The sequence below is a fragment of the Neophocaena asiaeorientalis genome, unplaced genomic scaffold, assembly GCF_003031525.2.
Source record: "Neophocaena asiaeorientalis asiaeorientalis breed wild unplaced genomic scaffold, Neophocaena_asiaeorientalis_V1.1 scaffold379, whole genome shotgun sequence".
Lineage (NCBI taxonomy): Eukaryota > Metazoa > Chordata > Mammalia > Artiodactyla > Phocoenidae > Neophocaena > Neophocaena asiaeorientalis.
Window position 1 is genome coordinate 481,964 of NW_020172145.1, and position 18,873 is coordinate 500,836.

At 34.4% G+C, this 18,873-nt stretch overlaps 1 protein-coding gene across 3 annotated transcripts in view; it reads left to right on the forward strand.

Moving 5' to 3' along the window:
* Positions 1-18,873, forward strand: part of IFT74 (intraflagellar transport 74) — a 90,311-nt gene that overhangs the window by 37,034 nt on the left and 34,404 nt on the right. For all 3 annotated transcript variants that reach the window (XM_024754757.1, XM_024754740.1, XM_024754748.1), the window contains 5 exons: positions 2,244-2,382; positions 3,787-3,849; positions 8,016-8,159; positions 9,493-9,533; positions 12,232-12,311. In XM_024754757.1, coding sequence (XP_024610525.1) covers positions 2,244-2,382; positions 3,787-3,849; positions 8,016-8,159; positions 9,493-9,533; positions 12,232-12,311 — 467 coding nt within the window. The remainder of the gene's footprint in view (positions 1-2,243; positions 2,383-3,786; positions 3,850-8,015; positions 8,160-9,492; positions 9,534-12,231; positions 12,312-18,873) is intronic.

Below are 18,873 nucleotides of genomic sequence, written 5' to 3' on the forward strand. Positions count from 1 at the left end.
CTTTGTTGTTTACTCATTTTTATGACACCATCATTGGTAGTTTTACTGCCAAGTTATAACAGGAGCAGACTGCTCAAAGCATCAAAATACCCAACCCTTGGCCATTACGTGACCTTCAAAAAATCAGTTACCTTCCTTGTGCTTCCTTGTGTAACTTGCCCTCTGTAAAATGGAATACTTTACAACATTAGTTCCCATCTAACTGTAGTAGATATATCAGGCAAAAACATGGTTAAGATTCATTGTTGGTAGTAAATAATCATGGAGTTCAGAATGAGTTAGATCTAACAAACTTCTCTGGGCTTCAGTATCCTTAATCTGTGAAACAAAAAGATTGAAATAGATGATCTTTTCTGTTTGAAATTTCTATAAGCGCACGCATATACCCGTGTAAATTGTAGCAGCAGCAGACACACTTTTTTATGCTATAGTGATTGAGGCTCAAAGTGAAGACATCACTTCCTGTTCAATAATGAGACAAAAATAAATAGAAATTCCAGGTTGTCTGTTTCATTATGTTCATCTTTTTTTTTTTTTTTTTTTTTTTTTTTTTTTTTTTTTTTGCGGTATGCGAGCCTCTCACTGTTGTGGCCTCTCCCATTGCGGAGCACAGGCTCCGGACGCGCAGGCTCAGCGGCCATGGCTCACGGGCCCAGCCGCTCCGCGGCATGTGGGATCTTCCCACACCGGGGCACGAACCCGTGTCCCCTGCATTGGCAGGCGGACTCTCAACCACTGCGCCACCAGGGAAGCCCATGTTCATCTTTTATTTGGTTATTATGAGATGCTCTCTGTAGGAAAATTTCTGAGTTTAGATTATCTTATTCTGGTACTAGGGTATGAATGCATAAAGTGTGTGGAGGATAGATATGTGGATCTATGAGGCTCAGTTAGTGATTGTGAAAACTGTTAACAATATCTACATTTGAAAGAGATTGAATGGAATAATTATATTTTGAAACTCAAAGTAGAAATTTATGATATTGAGACTGAGAATTTATCTTCAAGCAAGCTTTTTATATGTAAATCTTGAAGTATTTATGTGATAACTAGCATCTTACCTCTGTTTTTTTCAGAATTTTTCTTTACCCTATTTATAATTGATCTTGCATAGGTAATAAGTGGCACATCACTGGTATTTCTTGTGATTATATGATAAAGATGGTTATTGTTTGTAATTAATTTCATTACTACTACTTACATGATTAAACTTATAATGTTCCTGTTATATTTTCAAGGAAATTAGCTTATTATTTTGCAGTGCTAAAGTACAGTTGATAATTTCTGAAATATCAATACCAGTTTTAATTAAAGCAGTAGATAAAAGGGAATTTAAGCAAAATATATTAATCTAAAGCTATGAATTTTTTAATCAAATTGTACTGTTGGTCTTACTACTCCCCAGTGCAGTCAGAGCTGTGTTACTTGAGATGATTTATGTGGTAAACTTCCATGCAAGATTTCATTTGGTCAAAGAATTCTATAGCTAAAAGATACTTGAAAACCACTATTCTAAAATTTAACTCTCTTGTTTGTCTTGAGGGTATGATAACGAAAAGTGCAAATACATTCTCATATGTATAAGACTTTAAGGATTTTCTGTGATAATCTTTGTGGTTTTTTATAAGAAAGTAAAGTGGAGAATAAGGAAATACAAGGATTTGGGGATTGAGAAGAGAAAGATGTAAAATAAGTCTGTGTTTTGTTTTGTTATAAATTTATTTGTTTTTGGCTGCATTGGGTCTTCGTTGCTGCGCACGGGCTTTCTCTGGTTGCGGTGAGCTGGGACTCCTCTTTGTTGCGGTGAGCAGGCTTCTCATTGCGGTGGCTTCTCTTGTTGCGGAGCATGGACTCTAGGCATGCGGACTTCAGTATTTGTGGCACACGGGCTCAGTAGTTGTTTCTCGCGGGCTCTAGAGTGCAGGCTCAGTAGTTGTGGCTCACGGGCTTAGTTGCTCTGCAGCATGTGGGATCTTCCTGGACCAGAGATTGAACCCGTGTACCCTGCATTGGCAGGCGGGTTCTTAACCCCTGCACCACCAGGGAAGTCCCAATAAGTCTGTGTTGATGGGGCCAAATTTTGTACAGGTCAAATAAAATTTTTGTGTACATCTATAAGGACTTTTAGATCACAAACTATGGTTAAATAACTTTTAAGGATCCTATTTAATTGAGACAGAGTAAAGTTAATTGATTTTTCCCTTCAATATTCTAAGAGGAATATTGTATACTTTTGATTTCAGGAAGGAAAAACAAATTAGAAGTGTAGAAGAAGAAACTGAACGGGAAAAACAAGCAGCAGAGGGCATTATCAAAAATATGCCTCCAGAAAAACAAGTCAAGTATATAGAAATGAAAACCATGAATGAGAAATTGTTGCAGGTAATACTAATTACTACTGTGTGCTGGGCATATAGCAGTCTTACTACTGAAAAGGTGATCTGAAGGTGGGCAGCATTGGCATCCCCTGAGAGCTTGACTAAACCTACTAATCAGAGTCTTCATTTTAACAAGATGATTCATATGGACATTTGAATTTAGGAAGCACTGATCTAGAAAATTTCGTTTTCTTATGTTGCATAATGACCTAGCTTTTACTCTGTTATTCAGTTCTATGCATCATTCATTTTTGCAGGTCATAAAGATACATGAAACAATTGTTTTTTAATGAACTTTTAATGAAAACATTAAAAGTCCTCCTACACCAGAGCCATATGGATATTTATTTTCTTTCCTTTTCTTCCTTCCTAATAAACAGCAAGTCGTTTACTTGCTATGTCCTTAATTTGAACAGCTTTTGTCCCCTAATTATGGTGTTTAAATAAGAAATTTGGATGCCTACTGAGGGATTATTGAGAATCCTCTCAACATTCAGTCATGGTGGTGACTCAGATTTACAAGGTAGTGCCCTTTCATGTCCAGATATCCCTTAACCAGTTAACAGAGAATTAGTCCCTGCAAATGCTAATAATGAATGTAGTTCTAGTTTCTCAGATAATCCTTTATTGAAAGTTTAATATAACTTTTTATTTGAGACAGAATTTATAACATATAATGAAACATTGATGAAAGAATATTATAAAAATGCCAAAATATTATCAAAATATAGCTAATATCACACAGGGTGTTCGAATGGGTCTGGTTGGCCCTTGAACAACTTGGGTGTTAGGCACACTGACCCCTGTGCAGTTTAAGTCTGTGTATAATTTATAGTTGACCCTCAGTATTGAAGGTTCCACCATCCATGGATTGAGTAGTACTGTAGTACGTATTTCTTGAAAAAAATCCACATGTCATTGGACCCATGCAGCTCAAACTTGTCTTATTCAGGGGTCAACTATAAACAGTTCAAGGGTCTTATCCCTAAGAGTGAGCCATATAAATGGCTACAGGTCTTGGCCTTAAAAGAAAATAGGCAAAAGATATGGAAACATGGTTAAAAAGACAAATAAAAATTATAACTTTAAACAGTACCATCATTAATTTGAAGTCTTCTGATATTTGATATTCTCAGAATACAGTGATGATTCACTGTGAAAAGTTCTGGCTCCCTTTAAAAAGCTCATAAGTATTTTAAAAGGTAGATCTTGGCAAGGTTTTTAGTAATAATGAAAGAAGTTGGCAAAAATAGAAATAATGAATGTTAATAAATTCTAGTCAGATTTTAAGATATGGGTTGAAAACATTTACAAAATTTACTTTGTCACATCTGTATTTGAAATGTTGAGAAAGAAATTATTCTTAATGTAATTTGCCTATATATTTGCTTTTTTTCCTTCTTCTTAGGAATTAGATACACTTCAGCAACAACTAGATTCACTGAACATGAAAAAAGAGAGCTTGGAATCTGTAAGTAAAAATCAAGTAAAAGTTTTCATATTACTCAGCTACAAAAGAAAATTCAGTTAAATATATTAATGGAACTCATTCAGGTACATATTTATTTAGTAGTTTACTAATAGAAATTTAATAATTTTTTTTCCTATTCAGGACTGCGAATATCTTAGTTTAGTAAGAAAGCAGATTCAGTTACTGAGTACCTACCCTGTACAAAAATCATTCTGCCTTGCTGAGGCACACAAAATCTAATGGTAATTTAAAACTACCAATAGCAGTTTTCACAGAACTAGAACAAAAAATTTCACAATGTATGGAAACACAAAAGACCCTGAATAGCCAAAGCAATCTTGAGAAAGAAAAACGGAGCTGGAGGAATCAGGCTCCCTGACTTCAGACTATACTACAAAGCTACAGTAATCAAGACAGTATGGTACTGGCACAAAAGCAGAAATATAGATCAATGGAACAGGATAGAAAGCGTCAGAGGTAAATCCACGCACATATGGTCACCTTATTTTTGATAAAGGAGGCAAGAATATACAATGGAGAAAAGACATGCTCTTCAATAAGTGCTGCTGGGAAAACTGGACAGCTACATGTAAAAGAATGAAGTTAGAACACTTCCTAACACCATACACAAAGATAAACTCAAAATGGATTAAAGACCTAAATGTAAGGCCAGACACTATAAAACTCTTAGAGGAAAACATAGGCAGAGCACTCTGTGACATAAATCGCAGTAAAATCCTTTTTGACCCACCTCCTAGAGAATGGAAAAAAAAACCCAAAAATAAACAAGTGGGACCTAATGCAACTTAAAAGCTTTTGCACAGCAAAGGAAAGTAAAGGCTCGAGAGGGTGTGGAGAAAAAGACACCCTCTTGCACTGTTGGTGGGAATGTAAATTGATACAGCCACTATGGAGAACAGTATGGAGGTTCCTTAAAATACATATAGCTTATTCACTTTGCTATATAGCAGAAACTAACACAACATTGTAAAGCAATTATACTCCAATAAAGATGTTAAAAAAAGAAAACATACAAGCAAGAGACTAAAGACAAGTGAAGACGGAGAAGTCAGTTCATTACTTTAAAGATGTAAAAGCTTGCATTTGTTTTATTATTTGTTTATTTAAAGCGTTTTTAAATTCACAAAACATGTTTTTTATTAAAAAATTGAATATGATGAAAGTAAAAATGCCTATTTCTTTTCCCTCTTTCCAGACAGAACTGCTCTCACATTTATTGAATGATTACTATGTACTTTTTTTGAGCTCTTTACATATGTCACCAGCATTGTCATTTTATCTTCATAGCAATCCTATAATCCTACCTTCATTTTACTGTTGAGAAAAGCCTTAAGTGCGATGTACACTGGATATGCTGTCTGCAGGGTTTTTTTTTTTAACGTAACATTCTCTCTTGAATGTCTATTCATGTCAGCTCTTAAGATATCTTTCTCATTTTTTGAAATTACTGCATTGTATTACATTGTATGACTATATATAGCACAGCCTTGTAGATGACTAGGTTGTTTATATTGATAGTTTATTGAGATTATAAAACAATGCTGTAGTGAAAACACATTTTATGCAAAGTTACTAAGAGTGTATCTTAAGATAAATTTTTTGCATTGGGTCGGAAGGTACAAACTTCTAAAACGTGTAACATTGCCAAATTGCCTTCCAAAAAAGTTCCATTTTCTACTATCTCAATGTATGAGAGTGCCTATTTCCCCCGTACTCATTAACAGCTGCATTATCCATCCATCTTTTCCATTTTTACTAGTTTAATAGTTTAAAATTAGTATCTTGTTTTAATTTTCGTTTATTTATACAAAAAGTTGAGTATCTCTTTATATATTTGTTGGCCAATGTATTCTTTTTCTGCAAACTACCTTCCCACTGTCTGTACATCAAATCTTGCCTGCCTTTCTTGATTTCCTATGTACTCAGGTAGCTATAACGATGATAGGATTAGTAACAATTGTAAATTGACATGACTGCTTTCACCTAGCTTGCAAAAGAAATAAACCATGAGTATTTTGTAATCATTCTTTTGGAAATTTGCTATTGAAAAAACTAGTTTGCTTAAAAATATTAAGATGATTTTCTATATCCATATGTCTGCATGTGGGTACACAGAATTTTTATTTTTTTTGATCTCTATGGTAATAAAAATATGCTTCAAGGAATAAGGACTGCATTTATATAGTATTAATACAGCCAGCTTTCAGAATTCCTCACTATCTTTTTTTAGGGTGTGTAGGAGAGAGTTAGGTCTTATTTCATTGGCAGATTTAGTTTCCACAGGAAGAGGTGTAGGGTATAACCTTGGAGTTAGTGTTTCTATTGATGCCACTCTACTTTGGCATTAGTACATGTATGCCTAAAATTACATGAATTTTAAAAAATTTACAGTATTCTCAAATGAAAATGTAGATCCTAATTCTGTTTAACTTTAGCTGGATTCCTTTGTGGGTCTTTTTGGTGGGGGGGTGAAGATTTGTTCTTCAAGATAACATTTTGTCAAATATCAATCAAGTAGTGTTTATTGCATATCTGCTGTATGCTCCCTACTGTGCTAAGTATTGCTGATTCAGCATAGGAGTGTGAAAAAAATCAGGTGAAAGATCAACATGAGCTTGAGTCTTCAGGAGTGGTTTTATCAAGATGCAATGATGAACATGTCTATAGGTGGTTAAGCAAAAGGGACGGGGGAGGTACTATGAAAAGGGATACATCAAAATGTCTGCATTTTTTCTATCGGTATTTTATTATCATGCCTTTTCACCTGAAGCTAATACATTACTTAAGCTGTGTATATAGCCCTTTGCCTATGGACTTTCAAACATTTCCTCTTGTTCACTTTTTCCTTTTTTTAAGATTCCTTCTCTTTTGCTTTCAAAAGGGAGGAGGTCTCCCCTGTTAAAAATATTGTTCATACTGTGAGCCTGGTTTCAGATATCATTAACTTTTGTTTTTCATGATTAAATGTTATTTTTGTTAACTTAGAAAAATTATTTAGATATCAGATCATCAGTTTTCTCATCTGTAAAACAGAGATGATAGTACTATCTTACAGAGTTGCTTTGAGTGTTAGAGATAGTATATAAAAAATATGAAGTATAGTGCCTGGCACAGAATACGTGCTCAATAAATAACAGCTTCAAATGTCATTTTCATCATCATCATCACCACTACCACCAACACTAGCTCTTTTGGTTATCTTTTAAAATTATCACATCACTTATTTTCTCTTTGTGAACAGTAGAACAGTGGTGAATACATGATAATTTTACTACTCATGTCTATTAGTTTCCTAGTGCTGCTGTAATAAAGTATCACAAACTGGGTGACATAAAACAACAGAAATTTCTTGTAGTCCTGGAGGCTAAAAGTGTAAAATCAAAGACTTGCTTCTTCTGGGACACTAGGTAGAATCCTTCCTTGCCTCTTCCTAGCTTCTGGTGCTGGCTGTCAATCCTTGGCATTTGTTCCTTGACTTGTAGCTACGTCACTCCATTCTTTACCTGTATCATCAAATGGCATTCTCCTCGGGTGTCTCTGTTTTTTATCTCCTCTCTTCTAATAAAGAGCAGTTAATACTGGATTAAGGTCCACTTTAATGACCTCAAGATAATCTTAACTTGATTAAATCTGCACAGACTCCATTTCAAATTAGGTCATGTTCACAGGTGCTGGAGATTAGGACTTCAGCATACATTTTGGGGGGATATAGTTCAACCCATAAACTTGTAGGAAAGCATATATATGATCTATTCAGGGGAAAATATCTTCCCTCTAGAGATCAGTTCCTTGGATTTTGGATTGGGTTTTGTGGTTAAAGTTATACATACATCGTTACATTTTCTTTATTATCTTCCCATTGGTAGAGATGTCTTTATCTTTGTTTAGGTCTTATATTTAGAAAATAAACTAAAGCTACCACCTTCTTGTGAACCTTAGACTGAAAATTGCTTATGAAAGTATATAGGGATTTATTTTTATTCTTCAGTGTTTAGAAACGTACTTTGTAGCATTATTGAGTACTCTAGGTTCTTGATATCTCTATTTAAAGATGCTGGTAGTTTAAATTTGTCCTTAGTCTTATAAACTGAAAACTATTTGAATAGTTTTTGATAAAATACTAAAATTATTTTAATTCTCTTCAGGAAATAGCACACTCCCAGGTAAAACAGGAGGCTGTATTGTTGCATGAAAAACTTTATGAGTTGGAGTCCCATCGAGATCAAATGATTGCGGAAGACAAAAGCATGGGATCCCCAATGGAAGAGAGAGAGAGATTACTTAAGCAGGTAGGAAAAACAAACATATGTATTTTAATATGTCAGGATTTGGTAAATGTATCAGTCTGTTTTATTTAAGGCATATGAATTGAACAGAAAACTAATACGTTTTTCTTAAAAAACAGTGAAAAGTGAACTCCATCTAAATTAATATGAACTGCTTGACTAAGAAGATCTAGGTAAAAGTCATTTCTCAAATAAACTGGTTTTTTTGGTTTTTTTTTGCTTAAATCCTAATTTTATATGGTCTTCATGCATATTTTGGTCATTTTTTCATGTTTTGGATCCTTATAAGAAAAACTTGAAACTCTTCTTATTGGTCAGTAAATAATTAATCTTATTGAAGATGTATTCCATTATTTGTTTTGGGCCTCATATTTAGAAAATGAAGTGCCCCAAGGCTGACGACTTTGTGTGGTTATTTCTATCAGTGCCACCATGAAGTGAATGGAATTAAAATGTCCTGTGAAATCACAGTATGTCACCATGTTATGTCACATGTGTTCAGTAGCTTTCTTACTGTCCCAAGGCTCGCTTTAGTTTAGCCTATTGTTTATCCTGAGACACCCTAAATATACAGCCCTTAGGAGCCTATATATTTGGGAGCACCTCTAGTCAGGAACCTACAAATGGGACTCCTTTGTGGTCTTAGATTGAATCCAGTGGGTTTGTAGGAACCTTGGGGATCAACTCAGGAGCTATTTAAGTGTTAGAATCATTCTAGAAAGGTATCAAAATCTAGAATCTCTGAAGTTCCTTGGAAAGAGATCATTGAAGGCAGGGGACGAAGAGTGTGATCTTGGTATAGAATTTCTAGATAGAATACAGAATGACTAGTTAAATTTGAATTTCAGATAAGCAGTGAATAATCTTTTAGAATAAATATACACGTAAGGACAATAAGTATATTCCAAATACATACCACAAAAGTTATTCATTGTTTTTCTGAAATTCAAATGTAACGGGGATTGCTAAATCTGGCAGCCCTACCGTGTGCGTGGGTTGGGGGTGGGGAGCAGGGGGAGCAGGGCGGGGGAGACAGGCTCAAAAGTCTTAGATATTTATGTAAATTGATCCAGGCCTGAAGATGTGTTAACTTCTTGGTGCCACGTGGATAGGTATGGATATTTATCAGTCACCACTCTTCCTTTGAGAAGGAAAGAAAAATCTGTGAATAGTTCCCTAATGATGTTCCTTTTAACTTCAAAGGCTGAATTTCAAGAAATAAGTTTAAAGCGACTAGATTTGATATTTTAGTACACACCCTAGAAGGGAAATCTCTTTAAGATAGCCTAACAATGAGTAATTCTTTAAATTCTGTTTTCTCTTCATGCCTTTATAGGTTAAAGAAGATAATCAGGAAATAGCCAGCATGGAGCGACAGTAAGTACTTTTACACTAGGACATTTTACATTCATTTCTCATCCTTTAAATTGCATTCTAAATGTGTAAGAGGTGCATATTGTTGCAGTCATTTTTTCTGTGATTCACACTGACAATATTGATGCAGCTTTCAGTTTTATTTATAGCTTTAAATAATTCTTTGAATGTTTAGTTAAGAGCCATTACATAGTATAATTGCTTTTTAAAAACAGCTTTATTGTGATATAATACATACCGTACAATTCACATATTTAAAGTGTACAATTCAGAGTTTTTTATTATATTCACAGAGTTGTGCAACCACCACCTCAGTCAATTTCAGAACAGTTCAGTCACCCCAATAGAAACCCATACCCCTTAACCATCATACCTCTCATCCCCCGTTCCCAGCCCTAAGCAACCACTGTACCTTATGTCTGTGTAGATTGGCCTGTTCTGGACATTTCATATAAATGAAAGCATACAACATATGGTCCTATGTGGCTGGATTCTTACACTTAGCATAATGTTTTCAGGGTTCATCTGTGTTGTAGCATGTATCAGTATTTCATTTCTTTTTATTGCCAAATAGTATCCCATTTGTGTGGCTATACCATATTTATTTATCCATTCATTAATTGATGGACATTTGGATTGTTTCTATTTTTTGGCTGTGATGGATCATGCTGGTATGAACAATCGTGTACATGTTTTTGTGTGTGGACATATATTTTCACTTCTCTTGGGTATTTACCTAGGAGTGGAATTTACCTAGGAGTGCTGGTTCATACGGTAACTCTATATTTAACTTTTTGAGGAGGTGCCAGACTATTTTCCAATGCAGCTGCACCATTTTACATTTTCACCAGCAGTGTATAAGTGTTCCAGTTTCTCCATGACCTCACCAACACTTGTTATTATCTGTCATTTTTGATTACTGTGTAGCCATCATAGTAGGTGTGAAGTGGTATCATTGATTTGCATTTTCCTGATGATTAATGAATGATGTTACACTTTTTTTCCTGTACTTATTGGTCATATATATATATTCTTTGGAGAAATGTCTATTCACATTCTCTGCCCATTTAAAAAATTTATTTATTTATTTATTTATTTTTTATAGATCATTATTGGAGTATAATTGCTTCACAATACTGTGTTAGTTTCTGTTGTACAACAAAGCGAATCAGCCATATCAGCCATATGCATACATGTGTCCCCATATCCCTTCCCTCTTGAGCCTCTCTCCCATCCTCCCTATCCCACCCCTGTAGGTCATCGCAAAGCTTTCTCCCTGTGCTTTTGCCCATTTTTAAATTGGGTTATTTATTATTGTTGAATTGTAAGAGCTCTTTATATATTCTAAATAAAGTCTCTTATCAGATAAATGATTTGCAAAATTTTTCTTCCATTATTTGGGTTTTCTTTTCACTTTCTTTATGGTGTCCTTTGAAGCACAAAAGTTAAAAAATTTTTTTTAAGACTTTATTTTTTTAATAAAGTTATTTATTTTATTTATTTATTTTTGGCTGCATTGAGTCTTCATTGCTGTGCACGGGCTTTCTGTAGTTGCAGCGAGCGGGGGCTACTCTTTGTTGCGGTGCCCGGGCTCCTCATTGCAGTGACTTCTCTTGTTGCGGAGCATGGGCTCTAGGTGTGCAGGCTTCAGTAGTTGTGGCTCACAGGCTCTAGAGTGCATGCTCAGTAGTTGTGGTGCATAGGCTTATTTGTTCTGGGGCATGTGGGATCTTCCCAGACCAGGGGTCGAACCTGTATCCTCTGCATTGGCAGGCAGATTCTTAACCACTGTGCCACCAGGGAAGTCCCAGTAGTTTTAATTTTTGATTATATCTGGTTTATTTTTTTCTTTTGTCGTCTGTGCTTTTGGTGTCATATGTAAGAAACCAATGCCTAGTTCAATTTCTTGAAGATTTATGCTTATGTTTTTTTTATTTAAGTGTTTTATAGTTTAGTTCTTATGTTTAGATCTATGACCCACTTTTAGTTAACTTTTGTGTATGGTATGAGGTAGGAGTCCAGTTTTATTCTTTTGCTTGTGTATATCCAGTTATCCCAGCACCATTTGTTGAAATATTCTTTCAAGAAATATTATTTAATGTTCTTTCTCTGTTTAATTGTTTTGGCACCTTTGTCAAAAATCAATTGTATATAGATACAGGGTCTTATTCCTAGGCTCACAATACTATTCCATTGTCTATCCTTAAAAGGATATGTCTATCCTTATTCCAGTATCATACTGTCTTGATTACTATAGCTTTGTAATAAGTACAACTGCTTTTGTTAAAATTTTAACCCATATAATCTTCTCTCAATGGTAAATTTTCTCTTATTTTCTAACTTTTAAGACAAACTTGCTAACTTAGTTTAGTTTATATAAACCTACAAAAAGAAGGTTGCTAAAGATTTTTTATTTTCTTAATATCACAAGTAAAGCTCAAAAGATGGCTGTGGGGGAAGGGTCTACTGTTGAAGTCAGGCAAGCCAGCATTCTCAGAACACACTTGTACTCTAAATGCGAATCATGAAAAAAGATTTTTCTCTCAAATTTATAGTATTGTCCTCAGAATAAAGCATATTATTTATTGATATTGTTTCTGCAGATTCAAAAAGATGTAAGATTTCATAACATCATCACCAAATGTTTTTACTGAATATCTAAATTGTCTGCCATAAATTCATTAAATAATATTTTCGACAGGTTAACAGATATAAAAGAAAAAATAAATCAGCTTAATGAAGAAATTAGACAACTTGACATGGATTTAGAAGAACACCAAGGTAATTTTTAAAATATTTTTATGAAGTATAATATATAGATACATAGCAGTATTTATACAGTGTTAACTTGGGCCTCAGGGACTGTTTACCTGGGGTTTATTATTTAATTCTTTGTGATATCACTAAGTTTAACTATTAAAATACTAAACTATTAAAATATTTAGTAGTAGTAACTAAATATTATAGTTAGTATTGAATCATTTAAGTAATATTTTAAATATTATAGTTAGTATTGAATTTTAATAGTAACTAAATATTATAGTTAGTATTGAACTATTTAAGCCAACTAAAAACATATAACTTAAAATGGTTATATAATGGCAAGAATTTATTTTGTTTTGCAAACAAATTTTTTTGTTAATTGGGATATAGTTGTTTTACAATGTTGTGTTAGTTTCTACTGTACAGTGAAGTGAAGTAGAATTCCCTGTGCTATACAAAATCAAGTAAAATGGTTTAAAGTTGCTCACAGATTTCTAAGTTATACTTCTTCAATATTGTCAGCTATTAACTGGCGTAAGTGGTAGAGTTACAGGGGAGTGAGGATCACGTCACAAATATCACAAAAAATGTAGGAAGAATTATTCGCTAGGGGACCCACTAATGTGGTGGCAAGTACTGATTATTCCAGTCCTCTCTCAGCTTTCCCGAGCAGTGGGATTTGAAGTGCCAAGGCAGGGACCAGAGCACTTGGGGTGGAAATGCTGTGGTGGGGATTTGGGAGCTACAGTGTATGTGTGGTTGAGGGAAGAGTTTGGGCATCACAGGTTCCTAACCAACTTGTCTCTAACAAGGGAGGAAAAGCTGGGTTACTATGGCACTTTAATTACAGATTAACTGCAAACCAGTTAATATGCTATTGGATTATCAAGAGTTGACTATATATTCTTATGAGTTAGGTATTCTATTGTAAATAATATGCCTATTACGGCTAAAGAAACATTCATAGCAGGGGGAAAGGGTGTTCTTTTCCTAAATTAATTTTTTATTTCAATTTTAATGCAGTGTATTAGTTTTATTTATACATTTTATTGATTTATGAATAATAGCATTAGCTACTATTAATTGATTACTTACCTGGACTGGTTACTTTGTGATCTTTGCAGGAACACTTTGAAGGCTTCTAACCTCTTTTATGCTTGTTGAAACTCAGAGAAGTTAACTCAGATTCTCACAGCTAGTAAGGGGTAAAGTCTAGATATAAACCAAGTTCTCTTTGACCCCAGTGTTAGCTCTATTGCCCAAACCTAATCTTGGCTTTCTGATATGAAGTGCTGTATTTGTGAAATAAAAATATTCTTGTGAAATGCTTACAGTCTTATTTACATGTGGCTACATGTAAACCAGACATCTAAAATCAGACAAACTTTAAGTCCTGGTTATTAGGTAAGTAAACTTATCTGAGCTTTCATTTTCTCATCTGCAAAATGAATATAGTGGTCCTACCTCACTAAGATTTATGAATAGTAAATGGTACACATGGCAAGGTAGGTTCACAATAAATTGTTACTAAGGTCATGTTGTTTTCTTTATTAAATTATATTATTGCTTTTAATTTATGTAGATCTAGTATATAGATTTTCTTTGTTAATAAATTATTCTGAGAAATCTGATAATGTTCTTGATTTCAGATGCTTTATGGGATACATTTTAAATAATATTCCTCCTTCTAAATTTAAATTTCTAGCAGAATTCTATTTATTTTTCCAGTAAAATAACTCATTTGGGGGTAACTATTTTATTTTATTTCATTTTTACATCTTTATTGGAGTATAATTGCTTTACAATGGTGTGTTAGTTTCTGCTTTATAACAAAGTGAATCAGTAATACATATACATATGTTGCCATATCTCTTCCCTCTTGCGTCTCCCTCCCTCCCACCCTCCCTATCCCACCCCCCTAGGTGGTCACAAAGCACCAAGCTGATCTCCCTGTGCTATGCAGCTGCTTCCCACTAGCTATCTATTTTACGTTTGGTAGTGTATATATGTCCATGCCTCTCTCTCGCTTTGTCACAGCTTACCCTTCCGTCTCCCCATATCCTCAAGTCCATTCTCTAGTAGGTCTGTGTCTTTAAACAATTTATTATTAATTGCTAGTTCTACGATAAATAGAATGCTTTGAATTGTAGCTTCCCTTTTCCTTTTTGTTTTCGTAAATTCTTTGTCCTTTTTTTTTTTTTTTCCTGGCTGCACCACAGCTTGCGGGCTCTCAGTTCCCCAACCAGGGATCGAATCGGTTCCTCCTGCAGTGGAAGTGAGGAGCCCTAACCACTGGACCACCACGGAATTACCTGTCCTTTTTGATTAATGTAGAAAGGCACAATCTATAATGTAATGTAATAGTAGCAAAAAAGCATATATATATGTACATATAAAAATATATGTGATATATAAATATTATGTATTGTATGTTCACATATATATCAATGCATTAGTTTTTTGTTCTTCTACTACACTTTGATCATCCTGGATTATTGGGGTTTTTATTAGAAGGTCACTTGTTAGTTCAGGACCTCATTATTTCTTTCCTGAACTATTTCAGTAGTCTACTAACTGGTCCCCGACCTCCAATCTTGCTCCCTCTCAGATTCATCCACCACAGTGTTGCCAGAGTGACTTATGTGAAATGTGATTCTGTATCATTCTCCACTTAACAGTGGTTCCCCATGACCTACAAGATAAAGTTTAAGAATCTTTGTGTGGCATTCTAGTCCCTCCATAATCTGACCTGTACATTGTCAGTCTCCTCTCCTACCCCTCAGCATCTCTATCCTTACATTCTAAGAATAATAATAATAATCTACCAGTGGTACCTCATACCTCACCCTCTTATCATACATCAAAGGATTGTTTCATGCTCAATCCTTTGCTCCTATTATTTGTTCCCTTTTCTTGAATGTTCTTTTCTCTGTTACTTACTTTACTAACTTCTCATTTTTTAAGATCTAGCTCAGGTATCCTTTCATATCCAACATAGTAACCGTAATTTCTCTCCCTGACCTATTTCTGGGCTGGGCTAAGTGAGTGATCCCCTCCGTTATCAGAACACACGGCATAAATGTATTGACCACATTACTTTACCACTTTCTACTTAGGTGTTTGTCTTTTCCCTTAAGCTATACATCCTCCGGGATAGGGACTGTGTCTTGTTCACTTTGGTAACCTCTTTCATCAACACAATGCCTGGAAAAATAAACATTCAATAAGTCTTTGTGGAATGAATTAAACAGTCCTGTATTTTATTTATATATTTTTAAATAATTTTTTTTTTTTGGCTGCACCATGCAGCTTGTGGGATTTTTAGTTCCCCATCCAGGGACTGAACCCAGGCCCTCAGCAGTGAGAGCATGGAGTCCTAACAGCTGGACAGCCAGGGAATTCCCAGTCCTGTATTTTAGAAGGGAAAGATTTGTAGAATGAATTAAAGGTGAGAGTTGGCCTCTAGTCACTTCTTTGGGCCCTCTAGTTCTTAAGATATACAAATGCACTCTTATCTACAGAGAGAGCTGGATTAGTTAGCAACAGTTTTATTACTTTTTAGAGGATCCCTACCTTCGATTTATGATTTCCAGTAAAGAGGTGGATTCTTATCTACATCTGCATTCTCAGCAGTCCCTTGACTCAAGATTGTGGATAATCTGCTCCTTAAGATGTGGAGGATTATCAAGTCATTTTGACTTTCTGGTCCATACTTATCTCTACCCCCAGCTTTATTCCTTCTGGCCCATTTTATTAATTTCTTAGATGTTACCTGGTTTCTTCCATTTATGGCACCTGTGTGTAATCCAGCTAGGCCACCTTTTGCCTTGTAGGGGTTCTGGTTAACATAACACTTAAACTGTAAATGTGTTTGTACATGTCTGACTTTGTTAGTACTTGCTCCAACCCTTCAGTTTTCAAATAAACTTTTAAAAGGTTTGCATAATTCATTCTAAATTTAAAGGCATCCTTTGATACTGGTTTAGGTACAGTTATGTTCTCTGCTAGATATTAATGGTGGTCCTGTAATCCAACAGCTTCTTCAAGTTCATCATATTTTTGCACTTTTTAAGTCCTTAAAGTTATAATTTGCTAAAAGTTACATTGTCTCAAAGTTAACTAAATAAAATCAATTAACAGTTTTTTGGCTATTCTACAAAAATCTTCATTATTCCTAGATGCTGAGTTATCAGTTTCTGTGACAATCTGGATAATGCAGAAAAAATCCTCATAATACGCTTACACTTTTGACCAATTCTAGACGGGCTTCTTTGCTCTCAAATCTTTATTTAGTCTTTGTAAGTAATTTTTAATGGTGAAATAATCTCGTAACAGAGAATTTTCGTTATAATAAGATGTCATCACTTTTTTAAACTGCTAGAGGATTTAATCCTATTATGTTAAGTATTTGTTAGACTTCACCCCTACAGTCGTTTTACTTTATTGCTGGATCAGGTAACTTTGTTATATGGGTTCTAAAAATACTTAGGTTTAAATATGTGTGCTATCCTATATTTTAGCAGGAAAGGAATTGTTACTATTTTTGCTAACTAGAAGCAGTGAGAAATAGCTCTATTGAAAGTTGTTATATGGTCAGAACTCGGCTACAATCTGCATCATTATTAAAGCAGAGCACTATTGGCAGATGCCATGCTACTTTTCAGAAAAGCTTGATTTCTCCTGGAATCCATCCTGATTTCTCCTTTCTCAAGCTGAAGTGCCAACCATTAAATATTTACTTAATTGTTGCTTTTTAAAATGCTCCTTCTGTATGAGAAAGGGAAAGTAATGGAAAAGGCGTTGTAGCTCTAGGTGAAGGCAACAAGATAATAGTAGCCTATATTATTTTTATTATTGTTTTACCTAAAGATTTACTTCTAACATATAGTTGAGTAATTAGTTTTTGATAAGGTAATTGTTGACTAAGAAAATTTATTCTCACCACAAATTAATTTTTGTATATTTCATATTGAAGGTCCCTCAAAGTAAATGGTGTTTATTGGTCCACTTAACTCAGGCCTCTACTGTACTCTTCACTATATTCTGTTAAATTCTAAAAAGAGCAGTGTTACTATTTTAAGACACGACAAAACCTTTCATGGTGTAGGAATACAAAATAAGTGATTGTCTATGCAGAACTCCTGAGCGTTTTGAAATCTGGTTAATTCTCAGCTTTACCCAGTGCAGCTTAGGTTTAGACTTTCTCAGGTCTGCTAAATTAGTTACCATTTGTCCATCTACTTCCAGCTTCCAAAATTTTATTACTATTGTTTCATCTCCTATTTTCCTCATTGCTGGGAGTTTGACCTTTAAAAATTCTTTTTACTATAATTTTAGTGGAGTTTGGGGGGTGGGGCAGGTTAGGGTTAGATGTGCATGTTCAACCTACCATCTTTGTCAAAAAATTACCAGTTATAAACTTACCCAGAATTTCTGAAGCGTTTTAATCACCTTGAATGTACTTCATTTTATGGGTGTGTGTGTGTGTGTGTGTGTATGTGTATGTGTGTGTTGCCTCAAATGACCATTCTCATGTATTGTCATTAACTGTGCAAATTATCAGTCAGCATCTAGGAGGTTACCCCTTCCTACTTTTTAAAAATTTTCCTTAACGTAGTTAAAGTTATTTTAAAGACTCCAATTAACTTATTTTAATTGTGTACTTTTTATGTACAACCTGGTGTGTACTTAATGTGGTAAATTCAAGCAATACAAAAGTGTATAAAGTAAAAATCATCTCCTTTCTCCTCATACGCATCCCATTCTGCAGAGGTAATCATTATTTACAGTTTGATATGTGTAGCCTTTTAGACTTTTTTCTATACACGGCATATATATATATATATTTAATGTATATGCATTTAATTGAGTGATACAGTTCTTCTGAGCTTGAGTCTTTTCATTTAACTGTATATAATGAACATTCTTCCATATGAGGATGTATATACTTCATTCTAAGAAGTATAGCATAGTAGCCAATGTCAGACTAAGAATGGTCCCTGGCACATATTTAAGTACTTACAAAAACTATTAGCTGTAGTCATGTTGATATTCTTGTTAAATAGTATTAGCTGTATCCACATTGACATTAGGTTGTTTCTAATTTTTCACTACCAAGAACAATGCTGCAGTAAATAACCTTGATAAGTATATGTTTGTTAATTTGTATATTTCTATAGGCTAAATTTCTAGAAGTGAAATTTTGAATAGAAAGTTACTTATGTATACAATTTTGATTATTTTTGAAAATTTCTTTCCAGAAATGGTTGTACCAGTTTATACATCCAGCAGCAGTATGTGAAAGTGCTTCCTCACAAGTGCTAATTACTTCTCTGACACTTCACTGTTCTCAAAGGCCTGAATTTGTAGTACTACCATGATCCACGAGGTGGAGCTAATTTTCTGGACATCTGCATGCTCAGACAAGGCTTAAGGAACACAGTTTACAAAGTACAGTCACATTTCTCCCCAGGAAGGATTTTTGGGCATTATTGCTCACTACAAATTATTCCTTCAATTTTACAGTACAGTATCTTCCCAAAGATTGGTAAAACGGAATATCATGTGCTTATCAATACAG